General features: G+C 45.6%; 1 protein-coding gene across 4 annotated transcripts in view; it reads right to left on the bottom strand.

The window, feature by feature from the left end:
- Nucleotides 1-9,025: 9,025 nt before the first annotated feature.
- The window catches only part of LRRC8A (leucine rich repeat containing 8 VRAC subunit A), a 32,506-nt gene continuing 18,364 nt past the window's right edge, over nt 9,026-23,167 (bottom strand). For all 4 annotated transcript variants that reach the window (XM_075905525.1, XM_025182607.2, XM_075905523.1 and 1 more), the window contains 2 exons: nt 19,892-22,055; nt 9,026-11,190 (listed from right to left, as the gene is read on the bottom strand). In XM_075905525.1, the coding sequence (XP_075761640.1) occupies nt 10,915-11,190; nt 19,892-22,048 (2,433 nt within the window). In that variant the 5' untranslated portion in view covers nt 22,049-22,055 and the 3' untranslated portion in view covers nt 9,026-10,914. The remainder of the gene's footprint in view (nt 11,191-19,891; nt 22,056-23,167) is intronic.

Genomic DNA, 23,167 nt, shown 5'->3' with positions numbered 1-23,167 from the left:
GGCCCCCCTTGTCTTGCCCAGGGATCTAGCGAGGCTCTCATCCCCACTGGGTGCCAGCATTCTAGGAGCACCTAAAAGTAAAAAAAAACAAAAACAAAAAAAGCTAATAGTCCTGCAGCACCCTAGAGGCTAACAAAAAATGTAGATGGTATCATGAGCTTTTGTGGGCACTTCTTCAGATGAAAGTTAAAACTGAGTTAAAAATAATTTTTTTTGCAGAAAACATGAAGGTCAGTTGTAGGCAGTGGAGATGCTGAAGATGCTGTGTGAAGGAGCGCATAGGGTTTAAATTGGGTTGTGTGTTCAGTGCTCTGCCAGACATAGCTACTGCTTGGCCTGCCAGAAGTCTTGAGGTAGGCAGAGTGAAAACTATATCCAGGAATAGGCTACTAGACTTTAAGGACAGAAGAGACCATCTTGATCCTGTAGTCTGACCTGTACATCACAAGCTACAGAACCTTACTCATCCACTCCTGTAATAGGCTCCTAACCTCTGGATGAATTATTGAAGATCTCAAATCACGATTTAAAGACTTCACAATACGATCTCATGTAAGATTGTCAGTGCTTTTCCAGAAATACTATGCTGTTCCCATTCGGGCAAAAGTCTTTTTCCGAAAGACTTTTGCGCAAAAGGGCCAGTGTAGACAGCACAGTACTGTTTTCCGCAAAAAAGCCCCGATCGCGAAAAAGTGCTTTTGCGGAAAAGCATCCTGCCAATCTAGATGCTCTTTTCCAAAAATGCTTTTAATGGAAAACTTTTCAGTTAAAAGCATTTTCGGAAAATCATGCCAGTCTAGACATAGCCATTAGTGGGTTTTTTTAATAGCATAAATTCCTTTTGGGGGGGAAGGGTGGCAAGTCCCTTTTTTGTCTGGCGAGTAGGGTTTTCCAGAATTTGTTGAGCCCTGACCATTGGCACGTAAGTTAAAGAACTCCTCTCCCACCCTGGTGTTTATTCCTGAGAGGCATTCATAGAGAACAACCATAGCTCCTCTCAGCTTTCATTTGATTAGGCTAACTAAGCCAAGCTCCTTACCTCTCCTCTCATCAGGTAGGTTCTCCATTCCTCAGTTGTCCTCCTCTGCCTCCATTCCATGTGGAATTCATCCTTCCAAAGCATGGGAGACTAGAACTGCAAATAGTATTCTGGATGAGATCTCACCAGGGCACTACCACATTCAAGGTTCATTTTGATCAATTTCTTTCATAGGATTTCAAAAATAGTAAATTTCATCATTTCAGCTATTTAAATCTGAAATGTCATGGGGTCGTAGAGGTCCTGACCCAGAATGGAGCTGAGGGTGGGGGGATTGCAAGGTTATTGTTGGGTGGATTGCAATACATCTACTTCTGCACTGTTACAGTCAGAATGCAGCAGCTGCTGGCTAGGAGCCCAGTGCTGAAGGCAGAGCTGCCACCACCAGGAGTAATAATAAGTATAGCATGGTATGGTATTGTCACCTTTACTTGTGGGGTGCTGCTTTCAGAGTGTCTGGCTGCCACTTTCCAATCACCCAACTCTGAAGGCAGCAGAACAAAGGGTGGCAATACTGTGACTTCCCTAAAATAAACTTGTATGCCCTTCCTGCAACTCTCTTGTGGATCAGGACCCTCAATTTTAGAAACACTGGTCTCCAGGTAAAATCTATATAACTAGCCAATTAGCCCATCATAAGATGGGATTTTCAGGTATCTCCTCCATGTCGGTCTTCAATCCTGAGCCTCCGTTCTCTCGCTCCATCTCTCTCCTCCTCCTACTGCCTCCCCCTCTCTTAGCTCCCCTCCGCTTCTGCCTCTCTCTCCATCTTTCTCTTTCTCTTCTACCCCTCTTGCTTCTCACTCTCTCTCCGCTCTCCTCTGTCTCCGTCGGGGATGCACGCTTGTCCAGGCCCCGCCCCCTGGGTGTGCACATCACTGCCCCGCCCCCTTCACCTCCCACCATGGCGCTCGGCTGACTTCTGCGCTGCTCAGCTGGGCCACCGCGCGGGAGCAAGCAGCACAAGTGGCCGTTTGGGCCCCACATTCTCCATGCAGCACTCCTCCTGTGCTGCATGGGGAGCATGGACCCCAAACAGCCGCTTGTACTGCTTGCTCTTACACGGCGGCCAGGCCGAGCGCTACGGCGGGAGGCAACAGTGCCACCCAGAGGGAACAGCCAGTGTTTCAGCGTTACAGAGTCACAGACATTGGGCTACTATATATATGATATGGAGTAAAAGCATACAGACAATCAGATTTTACTGAGGGAGACCAGATTTCAAGGTCCATGATGTGTTTTTTCATAGCTGGGAATTTGGTAGGGATCTACGTTTTACTATCTCTAATAGAAATATAGGAAGTCCAGAACTTACAAACGGGTTGTTTCCAAGTGTTGGTTTGTAATTCGGTGGTCTGGAACTTGGAACGCAATTTCCCATAGGAACAATGTTGTAAATGATAGTTTCCTAGGCCTACTTAACCCCATAATGTAGCTGAAATACTGTATATTTGCAATAAAAATAGTAGAAATCATTTTTTATTTTACCTTCAGTACTGGTGCTTGAGGAAAGGCAGGTTTAATTAGAGGAGGATGAGACGGTAGATGGAGATTCTGAAGGGCACTTCTGGGCATCCCCTGGTTGCCTGTGGGCTGCTCCCAGCCTTCACTCACCAGGAGGCAGCAAAAGACACGAATGCAGGTCAGAGGAGTCTGGAGGAGCAAGGAATGGCCGTGCCACCTGCAACTGGAAAGAAGCAGCAGTTTCCCCTTCAAAATGCCCTCTCTCTCCAGCTACATGATCAGCCTCTGCTCCTCCAGAATCCTCTGGCCAACACATGCACTGCTTGTGTCTCTTGCCTGCTCCGAGGCTGTAGGTGAGCATGTTTCTGTGTGGATGCCCATAAGTTGCATATTTGTTACTCCAGAGTTGCCTGTACCTTGCCCGATCAGAAACTAGTTTCCTCTGAGCCCTGGAAATGCTGAAACCCCCCACAATGCCACCAGCCCCACTGGCACCCTTCTCCCAAGCCCACACCCTACCTTTTCCCACCCCCATTCTGCCCCAGGCCCTGCCATACTCCTTCCCCAAAACCCTTATCTCTTCCTACCCATTTCTACCCTCCCCGCTGAGTGTACCCTGTCCTCACTCCTCCTTCCCCCCAGTGCCTCTTGCATGCTGCAAAACAGAATTTGCAGGGTGTGCCAACTGAACGGTAGCAGCACTTTGATTGGATGCTGAGGGAGTGCACAGCTCTCAATGTTGTGTGCAATTAGCACACACCTAACTTTACAAGCCAGTGCTTTACGTGTCTGTCACTTCAGTAGTATCAGTAGGGGAAAAAAAAACTATTTGGATAAAAACCAGCAGGATCTAGCAACCCTGTGCACTGGCATCGGTAAACAAAATATGTTGCAGGCCACATATAGAACCCTGCTGGGCCGGGCCATGCCATGCCACCCTCGGACCACAGATTGTCCACCACAGGGTTAAATCTGCCTGTGGCCCTGTCTATACCAGGGTTTTTACAATGAAATTGTTATCCAGAGGTAAAAGCAAAATGAATTTTTTTTTAGTAAAGATCTCAGATTGCTCTTGGGCTCCCTACCACTTCACTTTGCAGCCCTCCCACAATCCTGCTGTTACCAGAAGTTTTCTTCTTACTTGGCATTCCCCACCCTCCATTCATTCAGTCCTAGAGAGTTAGTGAATAAAGATGATCACTGCCAAAGAGGCGCTTAAAGCCCCATTGAGCTTTCAAAGGGGAGAACAAGAGCCATCTTTGTTCTCCCCTTTCTCAGCTAGTAAAAGCATTTGGTTCAAGTCCAGCCGTGCTGCTGAATAAGACGACTTTTCATCCCCACGCATTTCCCAAACTATATTCATCCACCCGAAACGGGGCCAGCATCACACACGTCAACAGTTTGCCTTGCTTGTGAAAATGCAACAGGGCAAAACCCTGTGCTTTTACAAACAGAACCAAAGGGGTTATTTATTGCATACGCCCAGTATCCACTTTACCACACAGAAAGGTATGGGCTGAATTTATTGTCTAGACCTAATGTTTTCCAAAAATATGTTAAAGTGAAGGCTTCTGCATTTGAAGCCTCGAGAGAGTGAAAGGTTGTGCCTATCTAGTGATGCTGGAACAATTTTTATAGTGGATGCTGAGAGCCATTGAATGACAGTGTAGACACCTTTATATAACGAAAGCCACTAAAATCCAGGGGGTACTGCAGCACTCCCAACTTCAGCACGGATGTGTATTAGTTTAGGCATACAGATAGGATGCATGTGGAGGTATATAGTTAATTGGCTAAGAGCAATATTTTTATTGTAAATTGCAATTTTTTTTGTTGGTTCGGCAGACCTGTCCACTAAAAGGGGCAGGGAGTGGAGTCAATGGGAAGAGAACAGAGTGCTTTTAAAATCCTCTCCCGAAAAACTCCACATCAGCTCTGTAGGATTCCACCTATAGGCATAGCACTCCCTATTCAACATTCACTGCAATATCAGTGATCCAGCTATTTTTATTGCTGTCAGCCTATCCGTTAGAAACTAAGGGAAAGCATGTAAAGGGTTGTGCAGTCACCCACCCTAACCAATCATTGTAAAGTTATATCAAGTTTGCCGATACATCCCCTGGAATAGAGTCCCTCAGTCCATAAAGGGTGGTGGTGGTAAGGAACAATCACTCCCAAACATCAGCAGTAGTTAATATCTTTCCTTGCACAAGGAGCCATGTCTTAGTCCCGTGTTTCTCAACTCCAGGGGAGCCATAGACCTCACTGATCAACCCTTCCTCCCCCCTCCTGGGACTAAGGCAAGCCTTGGTTCTCTTAGGCTCCCAGAAGTCACCGGCAGGTGCCTGCAGGCCCTAGGTGCATAGGTTGCCAGGGAGGCAACACCTGCTGTTCCCATCTGAGGAACTGTGACCAATGGGAGCTGTGGTGGGCAGTGCCTATGGGCACGTGGGCAACACACATAGCCTCCCGGGCTAGGGGCCAGAGGAACCTGGAGGACACTATCACCAGGACCCTGTACCCCAACCCCTTGCCCCAGCCTGGACTTCTCTCTGCACCCAAATTCCTTCCTGGAGCCTGCACCCCTCCCATACTCACACCCTACCCAAGCCCAGAGCCCCCTCCCACACTCAAACTCCTTTCCAGAGCCCCTCCTCCATTCCTCTACCCCAGCCTGCATTTTACTCCTGCACCTCAAGCCCCTCATTCCTGGGCCTACCCCAAAGTCCATCTCCCCAGCTGGAGCCCTCTCCTCCCCTGTCTCCCAGTCCACAGGCTCTCCTGCACTCCAAGCCGCTCATCCCCAGCCCTACCCCAGAGCCCACAACCCCCCCTAGTGCATCCCAATCCCAGCCTGGTGGAAGTGAGGATCAGGGGCAGCAAGCAACAGCAGGAGGGAGGCATGGAGTGAGGGGGCAGGGCATCGGAGAAAGGGCAAAGCAGAAGGGCCCCCAAAAGTTTTAAATCAAAAAGAGGGTTTGAAGTTTGAGAACAGCTATCTTTGAATAACAGAACAATTGAAAGTACTTGGACTATAAAGGACAAGAATAAAATGAACAAATAAAAAAGTTAAATTTTTTATTTTGTTAAAGTGTCCAGTCTTACAAGTCTTTCAGAGAAAGTACAGCAGCCTTCAGCACTTGAGGTGCTGTTAGTTGCCTAAACATAATCCAACATAAAAGGCTTAACTTGGCTTCATGATTCTGAAGTGTTATGTGAGGGTATGGGACAAACCAAGCCATGGCTGTGAGAGTACTTTTATAATAAACAGTGTGAAGTGTTTAAGCCATGAGTTATGCTCTGAGGAGGGCACATATCAGCTATACAGACACTCTTAATAGGAGATCCTGTCAGTTCTTTTCACACAGCCCACAATACTACTAATTGCTCAAGTCCAGAGCAAAGAACACAGCTCCCCATTTGTTCATAGGACTTCCTTCTCTTTTGGGGGGAGGAGAGTGCACTTCTAGAAATCCCACATTCAGCTTTTCCTGCAAGGCAGCTTTACTCCATCTTGACTTGCTAGAGACTCCACTTACAACTACTTGCTATTTATAAAGCAGTAAATTAGTGGGTCAGATTTCATAAGTGCTTCAAAGCAACAGATTAATCTACAGCTGTAGCAGCAGGAACTGTAGGGAAAATATGCACTTCCCACTGATATTACTTGTCAAATTGGTGCTCACCTCCATGTGGATGTGACAAACAGAACTCATTTTTTTTTAAATCAGATCTAGTGTTTGTTGAACTGGACAGTTGCCAGCAAGACTTCCGTGCCCAGACTGTAGACAAAATGTCTCCAAACAGTACTTTTAAATGAGATTAAAGCTTATGTTAGTACTTAAATTTTCAGTCGGAAGTCTTCAACAGAGGTGATGTTACAATTTAAGGCATTTGATCATTTCATTCTTCAGGGAAGAGAACAAATCATGCCAACATTGTAAAAACTGTTGCTGGATAAGGACAGAGCCAATAAGGTCCCTGACTATAGGGATCATACAAATAGAAATAAACTCATCACTAGAATAATTACCCTATTGCATCTCTAAACCAGGCACTCCAGCTATTCAAATTTCCATCCTCTCTCTGAAGAGCTGCAAGAGACAAGAAATCAGTGACTAAATGAGGTTCCAAGATATTTATTCACTCAATTCTCTTTCACTAAAAAGTAGAATAAATGGTATGAAATGGAAAAGTCTTAACACCTCACTATTGGCTCAAGCCAATAAGATTTTGGAACATTTTCCCTATATCTAAAATGAGTGTTACCAAAAATGAATGTTTTTCAGTTTCCTACTCATCTGTTAGAGCAAAAACTGAGGACCTACATATGGTTCAGAGACTGAAAGTGACCTTGAAATGTTATCCATGCTGATAAACTTCAAGAGTTTGGTTTTGTTAGAATTAAAGACATGAAAATGAGTTAAGTGGAGCACAGAACAAATGGTGAAGAAAAAGATTCTGAGGTGGGATGATTTAGGGGAGTGAAAGTTAATTCAAAGTAGAAATAAAAACAAAGAATACAACACCTGCGAAACAGTTTAGATTGAGGCAACAAATTAATTCCACCTATGGGTTAACAGTGGACCAATTGGTAAGTTCAGTGCAAGACAAGATGACTGACATTCCAGTGCCTTGTTTCAGAGCACAGCAAGATTCAGTACATTTAGCAGATTCAGCTTTTTGTTGGCTTAAATTCGTTAGTTGCAATTTAAACATCAGCTACTTACCATAGGAGCTAGAATTCAGTTTACCAAAAAGCTCAGACGCTAGGGTTCCTATTGTGGCATAAGTGTACCTAGGATAGATAATGGCCCCCAAGAACTAGTTCAACTTAACAGTGCTACTAGGAGACATGTATCTTGAATTCAAGTTCTGTTTTCAGCTTTAGCTAACACAGATGATCCTGGTTGCTATTTTACTAGAGTCTCTTGAGAAGACTGCCAAGAAGAAGAGATACTTACCAGACCCTCTCTAGTCTATTTAATTTGACTAGATTTCCTAGGATAGTACACAGGTCAGTGTCAGTCAAACTCAGCTTCTACATGACAATACACTAAAAAAGAGGGGCATGGAAGGAAGTGCCTGTAATTGGGAATGTGTTAGTCAGCTATGTTACTCGAGGGTCAAGTGACCAAGAAAGAGGGAGGGAAGTGCACTGGAAATGAGCATTTGCCCTGTTATGGGCCAAATTCTGGAGAAATACTGAGCAGGTGCAGGTACAGAACAGCTCAGGTTTTGACCTTTAGCTTGAGAACCTTAAATATTCTCCACTTTACCCCTCTGAGATCTGCTATTGTAAGACCAACATTTGCTCAACGGAAGAAAAAAAACTTCATCTCAGCCAGTTCACCAATCCAGGCTAGTCATTCCAATTTAACCGTAGTTTCCATTATGAGATGTTTTCAAAATTTATTCATTCTGATTTTGCCCCGTGAGGGAGCTAGATGTCTTGTAACAGCCCAAGTTGAAATATTTAAATAGCAGCAAGTAGCTTAGCGGTTTCCATGCATGATCAATACTGGTCTTACATTTGCTTTGTGAAGCTGAATCAAACATAGGCAGGTACTTATTTCTCAGCTAGTAAGAAATAAAATTCTAAAAAGATGTGGTCTCCCACCTCTAGCAGGATAGTGGCTTGTCCAAAAAATGAGCTGTACAGCAGTTCCAGTAGCTTATATATTACTATATATGTAGATTACTAGATACTTCACATCATACTTTCTGAAATTCTGTGTGACTATTTATACCAACAGTTCAGGACTTAAAATGCATATTTATAAGAGCCCACCCTCACTACAACCAGAAGAGTCAGGGGAGCTAGGGGCAGAAGTTTAGCTCTGTTCCCATAAGCACAGTTATAACTCTGTGCAGTCCAAGGACCAGTTAGAGGTTTGCCTAAGTTACAACTTGTAAGAGGTGTTGTAACTAGGTACCATGTCTGCTATAGGGTAGATGAGGTCCTAATCACACAATCCCAAAACTGGTTCTGAGCTCTGTAAAGACGTGCAAACACCCGATTTCATACAGTACAGAGTCAAAGACGGGCTTCCTTTCCCATCCAAAAGGTCCTTGCTCTGTCTGGGAAGAGCTCATTCAAAGCAACATTTGCACTGTATCTTGATATAGCTCATTTTTCTGCCACAAGTCTCCCCAGCATTTTCTCTACCCTCCATGTTAATACAAAACCCTGCCATGATTGGTAACTTCCAATGTGCAAATTACCAGCATCATACTTCTAACCACCAGTCTGATCTCTGATGCAGTACATACTGAAACAGAGAAAGCTCTTCCTTTCACCAATAGCCCTCTCTCTGTTGTAATTTCACATTAATTCCATTAGAAACATAAACCTGTCATTCAGAAGAGCTTTTACAGTACCTTGATTCCTAGAGGCAGATTTGGGAAAACATGCAAGCTTGAACAGATTGTTACCCCCTTTGGATTGTTTGACTTTTCACAATGAATGCACTAAGGAGACAGACTTTATATGCTTCTCAGACGCATTTTTATAAAGATAAGTTTGTCTAGATTTCACTGTAGCTTTATTTAAACATCTGAGCATCAACAATTCCAGAGCCAAGTTAACAGATTGCTTCAGCATTTCTATTGTGCGTATCTTGTATTTTAAATCTGCTGTAGAAAAATAAGCTGTAGTGTTAGTTACTGGCTGGAACATCTGAAGGTGCCTATGCTTTGTCCAACTCAGGGCTTCAGTGGCAGCTTGCCAGGATCCCAGCTGGAACACAAAGAACCTACCCTTTTCAATGTTTAGATGATGTCTGTAAGTACTAGCCATCCCAGCAGGCAGTGCTCAAATCTTGGAGGATCTAAGCACCTGGGCAAACAGGAGCACTGCATACTGGAGCTGTAGGGTCCATAGACCTTCCCTTCTACAGAACACAAGGTAGCTTTGGCAGGTCTATGGTAGACATTAAGCCACACTTTAACCACCCTGGTTTGAGGACATGATAATGAGTAGCTATCACTAAGCTATGTCTCCCTCTGCAAATGCAGAAAGGGATTGAATTGAACAGTCTCATCAGTTAGCTTTGTTTCAACAAATTCCTCTCCCCTTCCAGGGGGCTGGAGGAGCTTGGTCTATGAAGGATTCTTATATTCTTCCTTAACACTGAGGCAGAAGGAAGAACAAGGTTACCATCCCAAGCACCAAATTCAATAAGTATTAGCCTAATGTCATATAGGCCAAGAGGAGCAGCATGATTGACAGATGCTAAAACCAAGAGCCAAATGGAACAAAACAAGCAGCTTTGTAGATTGTATTCAGAAGATGCTGGCACACCCTCAAAAAAATTAGCCTCAGCAAGGCTGAGGAAGAAGCTTTTTGAATAGTTCTTTTTGCTACAGGCATCACCTCCCCTATTTTGAGTTATACTTAACACTGGCTAATAGTGGGTTTGTATTTTTAATGCCCAGACAAAATGCTGAAGAAAAAAAAAAGTTTAATAAGTAGTTAAAAAACACTTTTAAAAATCCCAAGTCTCAAAGTAACTCATTGCTTCCGGCAGAAACAGTAAGTGCTTTCCATCTGAAGTTTTTTTATGCCTTCCTCTGCCATTCACTCCACATAACTGGAATTCAGCCTACTCTAGGCAACATTCTGGAAATGTAAAATTCAGGCAATACCTCCAGCAATACCAGCTAAGAAGCAAGCCATGCAATCTACTGGTCAGCACAAAGATTGGAATCTGAGAAGACTGTGCAGCCTCAAGTTAACAGATGAAAATGGGATAAAAAATAATGTTAAAAAAAAAGTCCTGAATCCAAGTTGATCTTTGAGGTAAAATTACCAAGAAAATGCCAGCATCTTAAAACAAAAATGAAAACAAACAGCTGTGCCATCCCTTCCGCCCTCCAAGGGAAGCCCCAATGGATTATATCAGCAAGTAGTGTGGATCGATACCAAATGTCACAGCAAAAGTAGAGTTGGCATTTAAAGAGGCTCCCCGGACTTTTGCCCTTCGACTCTAGGACATTCTCAATCCCTGATGCACGCAAGAGCCCGATCTAGGGCAATGCAGCTATGTAACTGGATCAGCACAGTTCTCTCCCCTATATTCAGAGGCAACTGCCCTGAACTAAGCTGGCTCCACCATCAGTTCTGGTTAACTCCATGGCAGCTTTGGCATCATCCCGCTTCTCAACCTGCAGACCAGCAGCACCTCTTTTGTTCCCACTGTCTGTTGTGGGGGAGCCACCCAGTCTGCCTTGGTCCTCGCCCTGACCCCAAACCTCCCCTCTCCTGCATCCAAGGGAGCAAGCGGCTTTGTTCCCAGTCATGTTGGTTATTCTTGGATCTCCTGAGCTAGTCTGGTGTTGGCTGGGGTGTTTGGGAGATGGAATTGGAATGGAATTGTTTCCTGTCTAGTTGATCCCTTCCCGTCAGCAGCTCAGGCTTGTTCTTTGTCCGCCCTCCACAGCCGTTCCTTGACCTCCAGGGGCAGGGTGTTGAACAGATCCTCCTCCACCACCAGCCCACTGCGTTTCAGTAGAGGACACTCCCCCAGCTCCACTGGCAGGCACTCCAGGCGGTTCCCCCGCAGCTCTATCTGGGACAGGTTGGTCAGCTCGCCCACCCGAGATGGAAGTGATTGCAGTACATTGTTTCCCAGGTTCAAGGTCCGCAGCTTCCTGCACTGGAAGAGCTCAGGTGGGAGACTCTCAATCTGAAAGTAGAAGCCAGAGATACACAAATGTGACATGTGCCCACTTAAGGTAACATGAGCAGAAGAGATTTAATCAGAAACACGGAGCATCAGCCTCCAAGTACTCACTCCCCTCACAAATGCATGTCTGCTTTTTTTCATGCTGACCTTTATGCACAGAATCCTGGAGTAAAGCTACTGATTTGTCCTCATGCAGCTCCTCTTCTACCATATTATTTACAGTAAATTGCTCCATGAAAATGGCTAGATCAGAGCCCAGAGATTAATGACAAGCTGGGAAGATCTGAAGCCCATTCACTTTAGAACTGTGTGTTCCCATCAGTGTGTGTGTCCCCTCCCCCACTCCATCCAGTATTTGTTCTCCTACTTGGGAGTTCAAGCTCTTCAAAGAGATAGCCCTTCCACGTTTGGACAGCACAGAAAAGCTCTGATCCTGGTCAGGGCCTCTGGGTGCTAGAATAATAAAATGAGAGACTTTTAGTTTAGTGACTAGCCATCTACCAAAAAACCAAACCTACACCCAAGTAGGCTATTCCCTACTAGGGCTGTGATGGTTTAACAAGTGAGGCTTACTAGTTAAGGTTAACCAGTGAGGGCTGAAGCAGCTCCCCACTTACCACGGACAGAAGGCTGCACCCCTCACCCTCTTTAATCAGTTAACTCGTTTAACAATGTTTAACCTGTTAGCCAATTACAGGATTTTACAGCCCTAGTCCCTACATGGTCTCCCAACGGTTCAGTTCTGATCTGTAGCATACACATACCAGTGTTCCCTGGAATGTGTGCACTGCCAAGACGAGATTCAATGCCACCAGTTGATTAGCAGAGCGCCTACAGCCAGGTTTTCATTTCTACTGATGGTGCACATTTGCACATGCCTAGGTGTGCATAAAATTTATTCTGCACATGGATGGAAAAGATTAGAGGGAACACTGACATCCATCCACACCCTGGTTATAATCCAGGTTCGTCACCACATCCTGGTGTTTTCCCACAGTAACCCTAAATTCTGTGATTACTGATCATACCAAGTATTTGAACAACTCATCACTAGTTCTCCTACAGAAGCAGGGACCAGCATGTTTATCTCTTAAATAGAAGACTCTTGCTCTCCCAGCTTTCCCCCTTCCCTGTGCCCAGAACTTAATTGGCACAGCTCTGTCTCTTCCATATGACTCTTCCTACTCTCACCTCAGAACATTTGGCATGAAGTTTGAGCCTGCCAATCAGTTTCATCTACAGATGGAAATGTAAGTTACCTCTTCTCTGTCTAGCTGCTCCCAGGTAAACAACCTGCACCAGCCAGGGGAGCCCTGCCTTTTAGCCATGTTATTTGGGCAGTTGTAATACATGGGAGCTCCCTCTCCATCATGTTTTCTATCTGCAGGATCAGAAACAAGCAAAACCACACCAAGTATACTATATGGATGCACATTGCTAGAGTCTTCTTCCTGGCCCCTCTCTCACTGTAGCGCCTATCTGGCAAGCATAGGTATCATTTGCTTCGGAACTGAGGCAGAGATCAGGTCTTCTGCGTAGCACAGTGTTTCCTAAATGGTGCTCAAAAAATTCTACTTCCCCACCCCCTGCAGAACTCATAGGCAGCTCCCACTGAGGCTCTGCCGGCGGGGACGGGTGGCTTTGGCCAACCCACCACTCTTTTACAGCGGCCGCTGCGGCTGGGAGGGGGAGGAGGAAGGGTGGCCGGAGCCAAGGAGCCGCTCCTGGACCTCGGCATTTTTAAACTGCTACTTGTGAGGGACCCAGCTTGGCCTCTGCTGCTCCCTTCTATCTGGGGTGCGCTCAGGCTCCACTGCCCCCACCCCTTTTGGGCATGCTTGGACTCTGCTGCCTCCCCCTGGGGCATGCTTGGGCTCTGCTGCACTCTCTCCCCCCTGCACCCCCTCCCCAGCCTGCTGGGGAAATGGCAGAGTTTGATCTGGAGGGGAAGGTCGGGCTTTCTACACCCTGTCTCCCGCTCCGCCCTGCCAGCGGGAAGCCTGACCTGGTGCTGCAGCTGCACTGGGTTCCCTGCTGCATGGGGGGTGGGGGGAGACTGAGTCCCTACTCCCCTGCCCCCCGAGGAACAAGAGCATGCTGCCTGGAAGCTTTCCCTGCTGCAGCAGGGTGCCAAGCCAGGTAAGCATTTCCCCTCATGCCCAGACCCTGCACCCATATCCCCCTCACTCCCCTCCCCCCGCCAAGAATCTGCACTGCCAGCTTGCTCTGACACCCTGCTCCAAGTCCCCTCCTGTACTCTCCCTTCTGGCCGGGCACCCTTCCCCAAGACCCTCCTGTACCCTCCCTCCTGGCCAGGCACCCTGCCCCAAGCCCCCTCTTGTACCCTCCCTTCTAGCCAGACACTCTGCCCCAAGCTTTCTCCTATACTCTTCCTCCTGGCCAGGACATTGAAGATCATCTTTGTGATTTATACACAAAGATCATGAAGTATTTTCCAACCATAAATGACAACAATAACTGGATTGAAATCCATTGGGTATTACAGGAAAGCCAGTCAGTTTTTCTAGGTAAGATTATGAAAACCTAATCGAAATCACTTAAGGTGGCCAATAAATACAAGAATTTAAAAAAGTTTCTCTGATTACGTTTTGAGGAGGCTTATGTCAAAAATATTCAGCTTTATTAAGATGTGCAATTCGTCAGTTGTTACCCTTTACCAGCACATACTTGTGGTAAACTGGGTTCTCAAATTATGCAGCAACAAAAACAAAATACAGAAATCGACTGAATGCAGCACCAGATATACAAATCCAACTTTTTAGTATTAAATTAAATATAAAAAGAATTTGCCAAGAAAAGAAAAACCACTCTTCACATTGAAAACTGCCAATATAATTCATATTAGTTTTTGAGCTTTTTTTTTGTACACATTAAATGTGATTTTTGTTTTTAAATATGTGCAATTAAACTAAATGTTGATCTCATGACCTTATTTAGCATTTGTTCATTATTATTATCCTTACTTATTTGTGGTCTACTTTTTCAGCTCCATATACCAGATTGTCTTCCTGGGGGGAGTCATGGCGCCCAGGTCCGAAGGCTTTTATTTTTTTGCTCAACACATTTTCCCCTGGGTACCCTAGGCCCGGCTATAGGGGTTCCTTGAAATTCTTCCCAGTTTAAAAGGGTTCCGTGGCCAAATAAAATTGGGAAACACTGGTGTAGCACATAGGTCCAAACAATAATGTAGATGGTCAAGGATCATCCCCTACACACATCCGTTTCCTAAGGGCATGAAAACATTAGTGCTCTGCTCCCATGGCTATTATGGAAGGCAACATTCTGCCTTTTCCTTGAGCAGTCCTGCTCCAATTCTAGGAACAAAGACAGCCTGCTCCCCTTAAAAGCCTGGCAGAAATGGATGAAGACAACATTTTTGTCTTTCTCTGAATCAAGTATTGGCTCCAGATTGGAGTGAGGAATTTGACTAATGGAATGGAGTCAATAGCTGATATGGTGAATTATGTCCCTAGAAAATGCTTCACTGGTAGAATAGCAAGCTCGTGGTTTGTGATATGCATTTAAGTGCATATCAAGTCCAGCGAAAGTCACAGCATATATGTTCTTTAAAACATAACTGCACTCTTAACTCCAATCATTTCAAGAAAGATGTGGAGAAATTGGAGAAGATCCAGAGAAGAGCAACAGAAATGATTAAAAGTCTAGAACACACAAGCTATGATGGAAGACTGAAGGAAGTGGGCTTGTTTAGTTTGATGAAGAGAAGACAGAGAGAACATGATAGTAGTTTTCAGGTATCTAATCACAGGGAGGAGGGGGAGGGGAAATTGTTCTTCTTGGCCTCTGATTATAGGACAAGAAGCAATGGGCTTAAATTGATGATCTAGACCATGCCTGGTACTGCCACGAGGGCAGGGGACTGGACTTGATGATCTCTCAAGGTCCTTTACAGTTCTAGTGTTCTATGATTCTATGCACATGATCTGCCTGGAGCAGTCATTGACTAGTGAGAGTCTTTAATAAAGAGCCAAAATTCTGAATAAGCTAGATCCAATGGAACAACAAGAAAGAGAAGATTCATTCAGCCATTGTTAATTGGTTCTATTGTTCTGTACAAGCTGCAAAACTCAGCCTGGTTGTCATAGCTAAGAAGAGACAGGAATAGACTTTATCTAAGAAGGAAGCTCTATGTTACAACAGGGCCTGAAAGACAGTGGTACTGGACAGCTCCAGAAGTAGCTATTTACTAAGACTGGTGGGCTAGCAGGGAACGTTAGAGATAGACTGGCATTTCTTGGGCTTCCTGGTGCTGCTGCCTGTAAATAACCAGACTTCCTGAGCTCAAGGGTAATTGTAGCCTTGCCTACATGTCTGCAGGGAATGAGAACGGATTAGCTGTTTCTCTGGATCCCCAAGGGTATGTCTACACTACCCTGCTAGTTCGAACTAGCGGGGTAATGTAGGCATACCGCACTTGCAAATGAAGCCCGGGATTTGAATTTCCCGGGCTTCATTTGCATAAGCCGGCCGGCGCCATTTTTAAATGCCGGCTTGTTCGAACCCCGTGCCGCGCGGCTAGTATTTTCTAATGAGGTAAGTTTTATTATTATGAGGTGTATCAGTCCTTAGCTGCACTGCCTGGCTGGTAGATGTGCTCACGCTGCCTGAGTGTGTCTACCAGCCAGGCAGTTTGCAACTACTGGAGGGAGGCTATGGGGGGGGGGGGGGGAGAGGCGCAAAATGGAATCCCCAGGGCCGGACTCACTCGTGCCTGGGTCAGTCCCGCTTCCCCCTGGCCGATTCGCTCCCCTCCCCCGCCTCCCACTTCTCTTCCTGATCTCCCCCGTCCAGCCCTGCTACCCCCATCCAGCCCTGCTTCCAGTGGCTGGTTTCCCCCTGCCCCCCACTGATCTCCCCTGGCCAGCCCCGCTCCCCCCAACTCCCTCCCAGCTCGCCAGTTCTCCCCCACTTCTCCTCCCGATCTCCCCTGACTAGCCCAGCTGCCCCCGTCCAGCCCTGCTTCCGGAGGCTGGTTCTCCCATCCTCCTCCTCCCCATCTCCCCCAGTCTGCCCCCTCTCTCCCCCCCGTCCCGCCCTGCTTCCACCATCCGCGCCCCCCCCCCCCCAATCTCTGCTGGACAGCCCCACTGCTCCCAAACCTGCTTGCCCTGCGGCCGGTTTCCCCCCCCCCCATACACCTCCCCCCAGCCCGCTCCACTTCCCTCCCGGCAGCCACGCTGAGGCCCAGTATTTTTTTCCCCACGGCCCGGTACCGGGCTGCAGCCATAGTTTGGGAAACACTGCTTTACATTAACCCTGTGGGATCTGGACTCTTGAACAATTGCCAAAAAGTGATACTATTGAAAACCTGCATTCGAGCCTTAAAAGCTTTCTCCACTTTGCTTAGCATGGCATCCAGCAAATGCCAGGTGACGGATGTTGTATTGGCACTTCCTACTCATTTTCATTTTTAAACATATTGCTGAAATGTGAGTTTACAATGCCTCGTGCTTTCCCCAGTGCTAGGGATGGTGGGTTAGCTACAACTTAATCTGGTGTAAAGGGTGGTTTAAGGGTGGCTTCTTAAACACCATGTAGCTTTATTTTTCTAAAGGTTCGAAATCAAGGTTAATATAGAATAGGCATTGCTTGTCAGGCTCCAGGGCTCTCACTTTTAGAAGCAAGGTTGCTACAGAAAAAAAAACCACCAAAAGCTGGCTGGAATTTTAGAAACCACCTTTATGTGTCAACAGTATCGACTTGTCAAGATGTATCTGAAGCATCAGGGGCCACACTGCAGACCAAAAAAGAGGGGTATCCTCCCAAGGGAAAAGATTTTGCTGCACATTTCCACCTGCATTCATAATCCTTTATCACAGCTGGTTGCTCTTTGTGCAATTATGTTACCAGACTTCTTTGTTCCTTCAGGTGGGAATAAGCAATTAGACAAACTTTTCAAACAGCAAAATATTTTGTTCTCACCTCTCTAGCAACAAAGCCTTCAGGGTTTTGTTGACAGGAAGAACAAAGTAGAATTCTAACCAGAGTATTTTCAGTTTCTATGAGGCATCAGTTGGTCTTCAAATATAAATAGACCAAATGGCACCTTTAGACAGACATACTTTATAAGCAATTTACAGTACTTAATGTAGCCAAGGTTCAGAACTACAGGACAACTCCCTGGATGACAAGTGCATGTGTCCACTAGGGATGTGAAGGTTTAACTGGTAAATCTCACACTTAATGACTTGTTAAGGTTAACCAATGGGGGCTAGAGCAGCTCCCCGCCTGCCACAGTCCTAGGTGTCCCACACACAGGGACTACTCCAGTGTCCTGGCCGGAGCAGCCTCTGTCCACAGGAGACTTTGGCACCCCAGAGGCCCCTGGCAGGGGCTGCTCTGGCTGGGCTAGTCCACCTTTTAATCGGTTAACTGGTTAAACAATAGGTTAATGGGATTTTACATCCCCATTAGCAACATCAGGCAGTATGTCAATCGGGTCATCTCTTCCACATTTTGTTGTTCGAAGCAATTAGGGAGAAGCTCATTAGGTGGTTTCCATATTGCAGCACAGTCTCTGCTTCGAAGTTACAAAGAAAAACAGCTAGTGGTGTAAAGCTAGAGCCTGACTTCCTATTTGCTGAAGGTACATGTGCACTTGTATCAGATTACATTAGTCATGTTAAAGGCCTGAGGGCAGGTCAACACTTAAAATGCTACAGTCAAGATGCTAGTATGTTAATGGAAGAGCTTCTGTTGGCATAAGTTAATTCACCTGCAAGAGAGGAGATACCATGCTGACCGGAAACATCCTCCCATCAACATATATGGACCTAATCCCCAGAATGGAAAGCACTATATTGCTCAAGTGCGTGGATTTTTCATACTCCTGAGTGGCGTAGCTATAGAGATGTAGTAAGTTTGTAGTGTAGACCTGGCCTGACTTGGCTCACTTTACAGGCTAAGGACAGTTCACCAACCCTGATATTTCAGCTCCAAGATTGCTTGTGGCACTAATGCAGAAGTCCTTTAAAAGGGTAGAGAAAAGCCTACACCAAATAAATGTCTCTAATTGTACAAGACATCAGAAGGACTCCTTCTGAGTCAGACTACTTGTTAGCGGATGGCTCTAGACAGTGTGCTGTGTGTATACGAGCAATAATAATGCAACATATATAAACAGCATCTGCAGAGTTTGTAATTGACAAAGAAACTGCTGCATATCTACTGCCAGTCTTTTTTTTTTTTTTTTTATAGTTTTCATGCCAAGTGGTTTTCATGCAGATACCAGTTTCCAAAGCACTGGTGCCTGCCTAGTGAGCAACTGGTTACCTATATTTCTAGGAAATTCCTATGTGATTAACATTAGAGAATTAATTAACAAACACTGAGGTCTTTGTAGCACACCACATCTCCTTTAAGTTCTGCACAGCTCCACCGTCACCTATATTTTGTGGAAGCAAATAAGCAACTAGTAAAATTCCATCTCCTTGCTTCCTATGCCGCTCCTTCACAGTAACTGTTCTTATTGCATTGTCTTCCCTCTATCAGTTTTTGACTTGTAATATGCATGTTGCCCCTCTGCCTGAAACAGTCACTTCCCAGGCACACAGTAGTCCAGTTGTGTGTGAAAAGGCCACTTTTCACAAAGCCTTCTACATGCCAATCTCCTTAGTAAGGAAGTATTTGATATTAAATTGTGAACTCATCAAGGCAGGTTCTGTCTCCATGTGTCCTGTAGACTATTATGTACACTTACAGCATCATACAAACACCCTGGCACCAGTCAGATGCAGACACATAAGTGGGTGGCTAATGGCCTCAATTTATATTACATATACAATTTAAGAATATAATGCTGCATTCTTAGGTGTAGCTTATCTATTATAAGCCTAAAGGCACATATCAATCCAAAGGCTAAACATCTGCATTACAATAAAACTACAAGAGGTGGCCAGGATTTACAAAACAGACTATAAATTAGGGATGTTAGAGAGTAGATGACTGGAGTATCAATTACTCATTCCCCCCACCCCCTTGCTGCCTCTATGCCTTTACCAGAGGCAGTGGGGAGAGGAGAGATAGGGGAGGCTGCTCCCATAGCAATCCCTCTCCGCAGCCAACCCAGGCTGCTGCGAACAGGGGCTGATGCAGGAGCAGCCTCTGTTCGTGGCTGCCAGGGCTAGCCTGGGCAGGGACTGCTGGACTCCGCACCTCTGCATTTTAAATGTAGTAAGAGCCATTTAAAATGCAGATCTGCAGTGCAGGTGGCTCCGGAACCGGCATGAGCTGGCTCCTGGAGCTACCCCACTGTGGCTCTGCAGAGCAGTCCTATTCATTAATCATGTGGTTGATACAATTTGTAATGACTACACAATTAGCTAGATAACCGCAATTTAACATCCTTACTATACATTGTCTTTTAAAAGCTATTTCAGTTCAATGGGGCTGGGGAAGAGCAACCAAGACAGGTATGTTTGCAATCTACACAATAGTGAAAAGAGAACTGAACTGAAGGTTTGGGGTTTGTTTTTGCAAAGCTTTATCCTAAGAATGTTGTACCGACAAGGAGGAACTAAAGTGAAGTACTAAGGTAGTGCTGAGGTATAGCACACCCCATTGTTGCAATTAAATGCTTCTAAAACACTGCATAACAGGCAGCAGGAATCTTAGAATGCAACCTTATCCATGCACTCTTCCACACTCCATCCTCACTTACCCTGTTGGCTGTCACAGCCAGATTCTGCAGGTTCTGCAATAGCCCAATGTCTGCTGGTATGGAAGTCAAGTTATTGTGGCTGAGATCCAAGTACCGCAGCTTCCGGCAATAGAAAAGCTGGGTGGGTATCTTCTCTATCTTGTTGCGGTTCAGGTAAAGGCGCTCCAAGTTGGTGAGGTTGCCGATCTGCATGGGGATGTAGGCGATATGATTGTACCACAATTTAAGGCAAGTGAGACGGTGTAGGTGTTGGAAGCTTATTATCTCCTCAATGGTCTTGAGGTTATTGTCCTTCAGGTCAATCTCCTGGAGATTGTGAAGACTGAAGATAGAGTGGGGGATGCGTTCCAGGTCACAGCGGATCAGCTCCAGCTCTGTTAGGTTGACCATCTTCTTAAGGCTGTTAAGGACAATGAGCTTGGTTCCCTCATTGTTGATAGAAAGCTTCTGTAGGTGCACCCCAACATCTGTCACCACCTGCGGCAGCTTGGTGAGGTTGCTCTTCAGCCGAAGCACCTTTAGTCGCTTCAGTTCCCTCAGTCCATCGATCACAATATAACGGTTGTTCTCCGCGCTCAGGTTCCCCGTCAGGTGGAGCTCCTCCAAGGTCTTTAGACTATAAATCCACAGAGGAATTTCCTTGATGTCTGTGAACTTGATGTGCAAAGATTTCAGATTCTCCCTCAAGAAGGCCAGGGCTGGGGCCTCAATTTTGGCAGCCGTATGGTAGAGCCACAACTCCTTAAGGCTGGTAAGCTGGGCAATGCTTGGTGGGATAGTAACATCAGGGATGAGCTCCAGCTTCAACACTTCTAGCTCAATAAGGTCAAAGACTGTGTCAGGAATGCCGCTCAGCATGAAGAGATGCAGCTCCAGCTTGTCCTGGGAGTTCTTCGTGATCCTCTGTCGTAGCTTCTCCAAGGTCCACTCATTGTTGAGGTTCAGCTGCCGCAGCTTGTTCTCGCTTACCTCCGACAGAAAGACAGCGAATCGTTTGGAGTAGAGGGGGTCGTACTGGTCAATGAGGTGCAGCATGAAAGCAAAGTCATTCTTGACATCAGGGATGTCACTGTAACTGCTCTCCTCCCGGATGGACTCAAAGGAATATTTCTTGAGCGATCGCCTCAACATCCACCAGAGTGTGTACATGCAGATCAGTCCATAGAAGATCACCAAGCTAATGTAGAAAGAGGCCAGGATTTTGAAGAGCGTAGCGAGAGGGTGAGCACAGCGGTACATGCGGTAGCCAGTCAGGCTCTCGATGTTTACCTGGCAGTCCACGTCAAAAGTGATGTTGTTGACATAATAGACAGTGTAGCAGATGATCAGGATGAACTTGATCACCTTGATGATGGTTTGTCTCATGTAGAGGCGATAGACTATATCTCCCTCCTCCACGTGTGTGCGAAACTTTTTAACTTTCTCAAAGAGCGCTTTGGCCTGTTCCCCTTCTTTTTTATCCAAGACACCTGTCTCAGAGCGATCAACAATCCCTTGCTCTATCCGTGACTTTGTTCTCTGTAGCATGGGAACAGTGGCTTCCACATCCTCACTGACTGTGGAAGATTTCTTGTCCATGGAGCCATTCATTTTCCCAAAGGCAGGCTTGGGATCACTCTCCTCCACCACTGTCTCAGACAAAGCTCTTGTTGTCCAGGGCGAGTCAAAACACTTCAACAGAATAGACACAAAATGTTCCAGCTTGGAGCTGGTCCGTGGGAACTTGAACCAAAAATTGCTGCATGCCAAGAAGATCAGAGTGTGTAGCAGCACCAAGTAAGGGAAATACTTGGCAAACCAATGAAGGCGGTTCTCGTAACACACCGCATCCACATAGTTATACTGGTGCCGATCTAAGTCATATCGTATCCCTGTAGGCCCAGTGTCCTGAGATGGGACAAGACTAGAGTTATAGTAAGTGGGTTCTGGAGTTGCAGTTGTCCAACCTCTGAAAGAGTCATTGCAGGAGTCATTGGTAACCCATTTGCAGGGCAAGCAGATCATTTTGTCCTGGGTGACCTGAAGCGTCCCGCCAAACACAGCAATCATTAGCATGACTATGGAAATGTAGTCCGTGAAGACGTCCCACCATGGTTTCAGGATGCGGTATGCTGGCTGGGTATCAGCAAAATAGCGCAATTCGGTGACGGGAATCATTGTTCACCTGAAAGGAAAACACAGATAAATATTACTGGAAGAAAACAGTTTGTTTTGAAATGAAGATAAGCAATGCAGGTGGTGAGATTATATAAAGTATTTTATTTGGCTGACTCAGGAGGAAAAAAACCCACTCCCCACACAATTTCAAGCCCAATTTTGAAATAAATAAAGTTCCATAGTGAGCAAAGGTAGTTAGCTGCTTGCAGGTATGTGCGAAATTAGTATGTGGTCTTAATTCCTGACAAATTTGGTATCCATTGTAAGCCACCACAACTGCATCCTTAATTAGTCTGAAGGACCAAGGACTCTCAACCCTACAGACAGCAGAACATGGTCCTGGTGGCTACACTGACAGGCTGGCAAATAAAGGCCTACAGTACTACTACATCAAGTCTATGGCTAAGGAATTGAATTTTTAGTGGGATCAGCCCACTCCCTTTGAGAAGCACTGTGTTACCAAAGCCAGCAGCTATGTGCATTTTGAGCAAGAACATTCTGTTAAAAAATAATAATCAGCAATTCTGCCTTAGTGCTGCTTCCCACTAGCTTCAAAAGGTGTGTAGTCTGAAACAGCATGGAAAAAAATGAAGTATTTTCCAGTGTTGCCTCACTAAGGAAGTTCACTATTATCTTTGAGGAAACATACTAAGTAGAGAGAAAACAGGGACGGCAGGAAATGCTGGATGCCAGGCCTTCCCCTCCCCCCAACTTAGGAGTTTGCTCTTTTCTAGGCACTAACAAGAGGACCAAGTTATTTGTTCTGTAGGACACAGTTATAAGATTCCAATGTATATTTTCTCTACATTTTCTTGTATAGCCATTAACTTGATAAAAGTGAGGAAGCGAGATGGATTTAAGAAAAAAGAGTTAAATTAAGTTCTCCAGTCAGTCATGTGTATGTGACAGAACACATCTTGACAGGAACGTAAGCAACACAAGGGAACAAGTTCTGGGAAGCAGGGACCTCACTACACAGCTTGCACTGTAATTTAGTCATTAGTTTTAGGAACAGTTAAATCACACACAATAAACCCAAAAGATGCCAAGGGACCAGCCTGGGTAATACTGAACTCACTATAGTTGCTTCTTGTCTGTCACTCAGCTTTCATTGAGCTC

This window comes from Pelodiscus sinensis, chromosome 22 (genome assembly GCF_049634645.1).
Source record: "Pelodiscus sinensis isolate JC-2024 chromosome 22, ASM4963464v1, whole genome shotgun sequence".
In the NCBI taxonomy this organism is placed as follows: domain Eukaryota; kingdom Metazoa; phylum Chordata; order Testudines; family Trionychidae; genus Pelodiscus; species Pelodiscus sinensis.
Note: the sequence above shows the minus strand (reverse complement) of the source record. Positions and strands in the feature narration are given on the sequence as shown.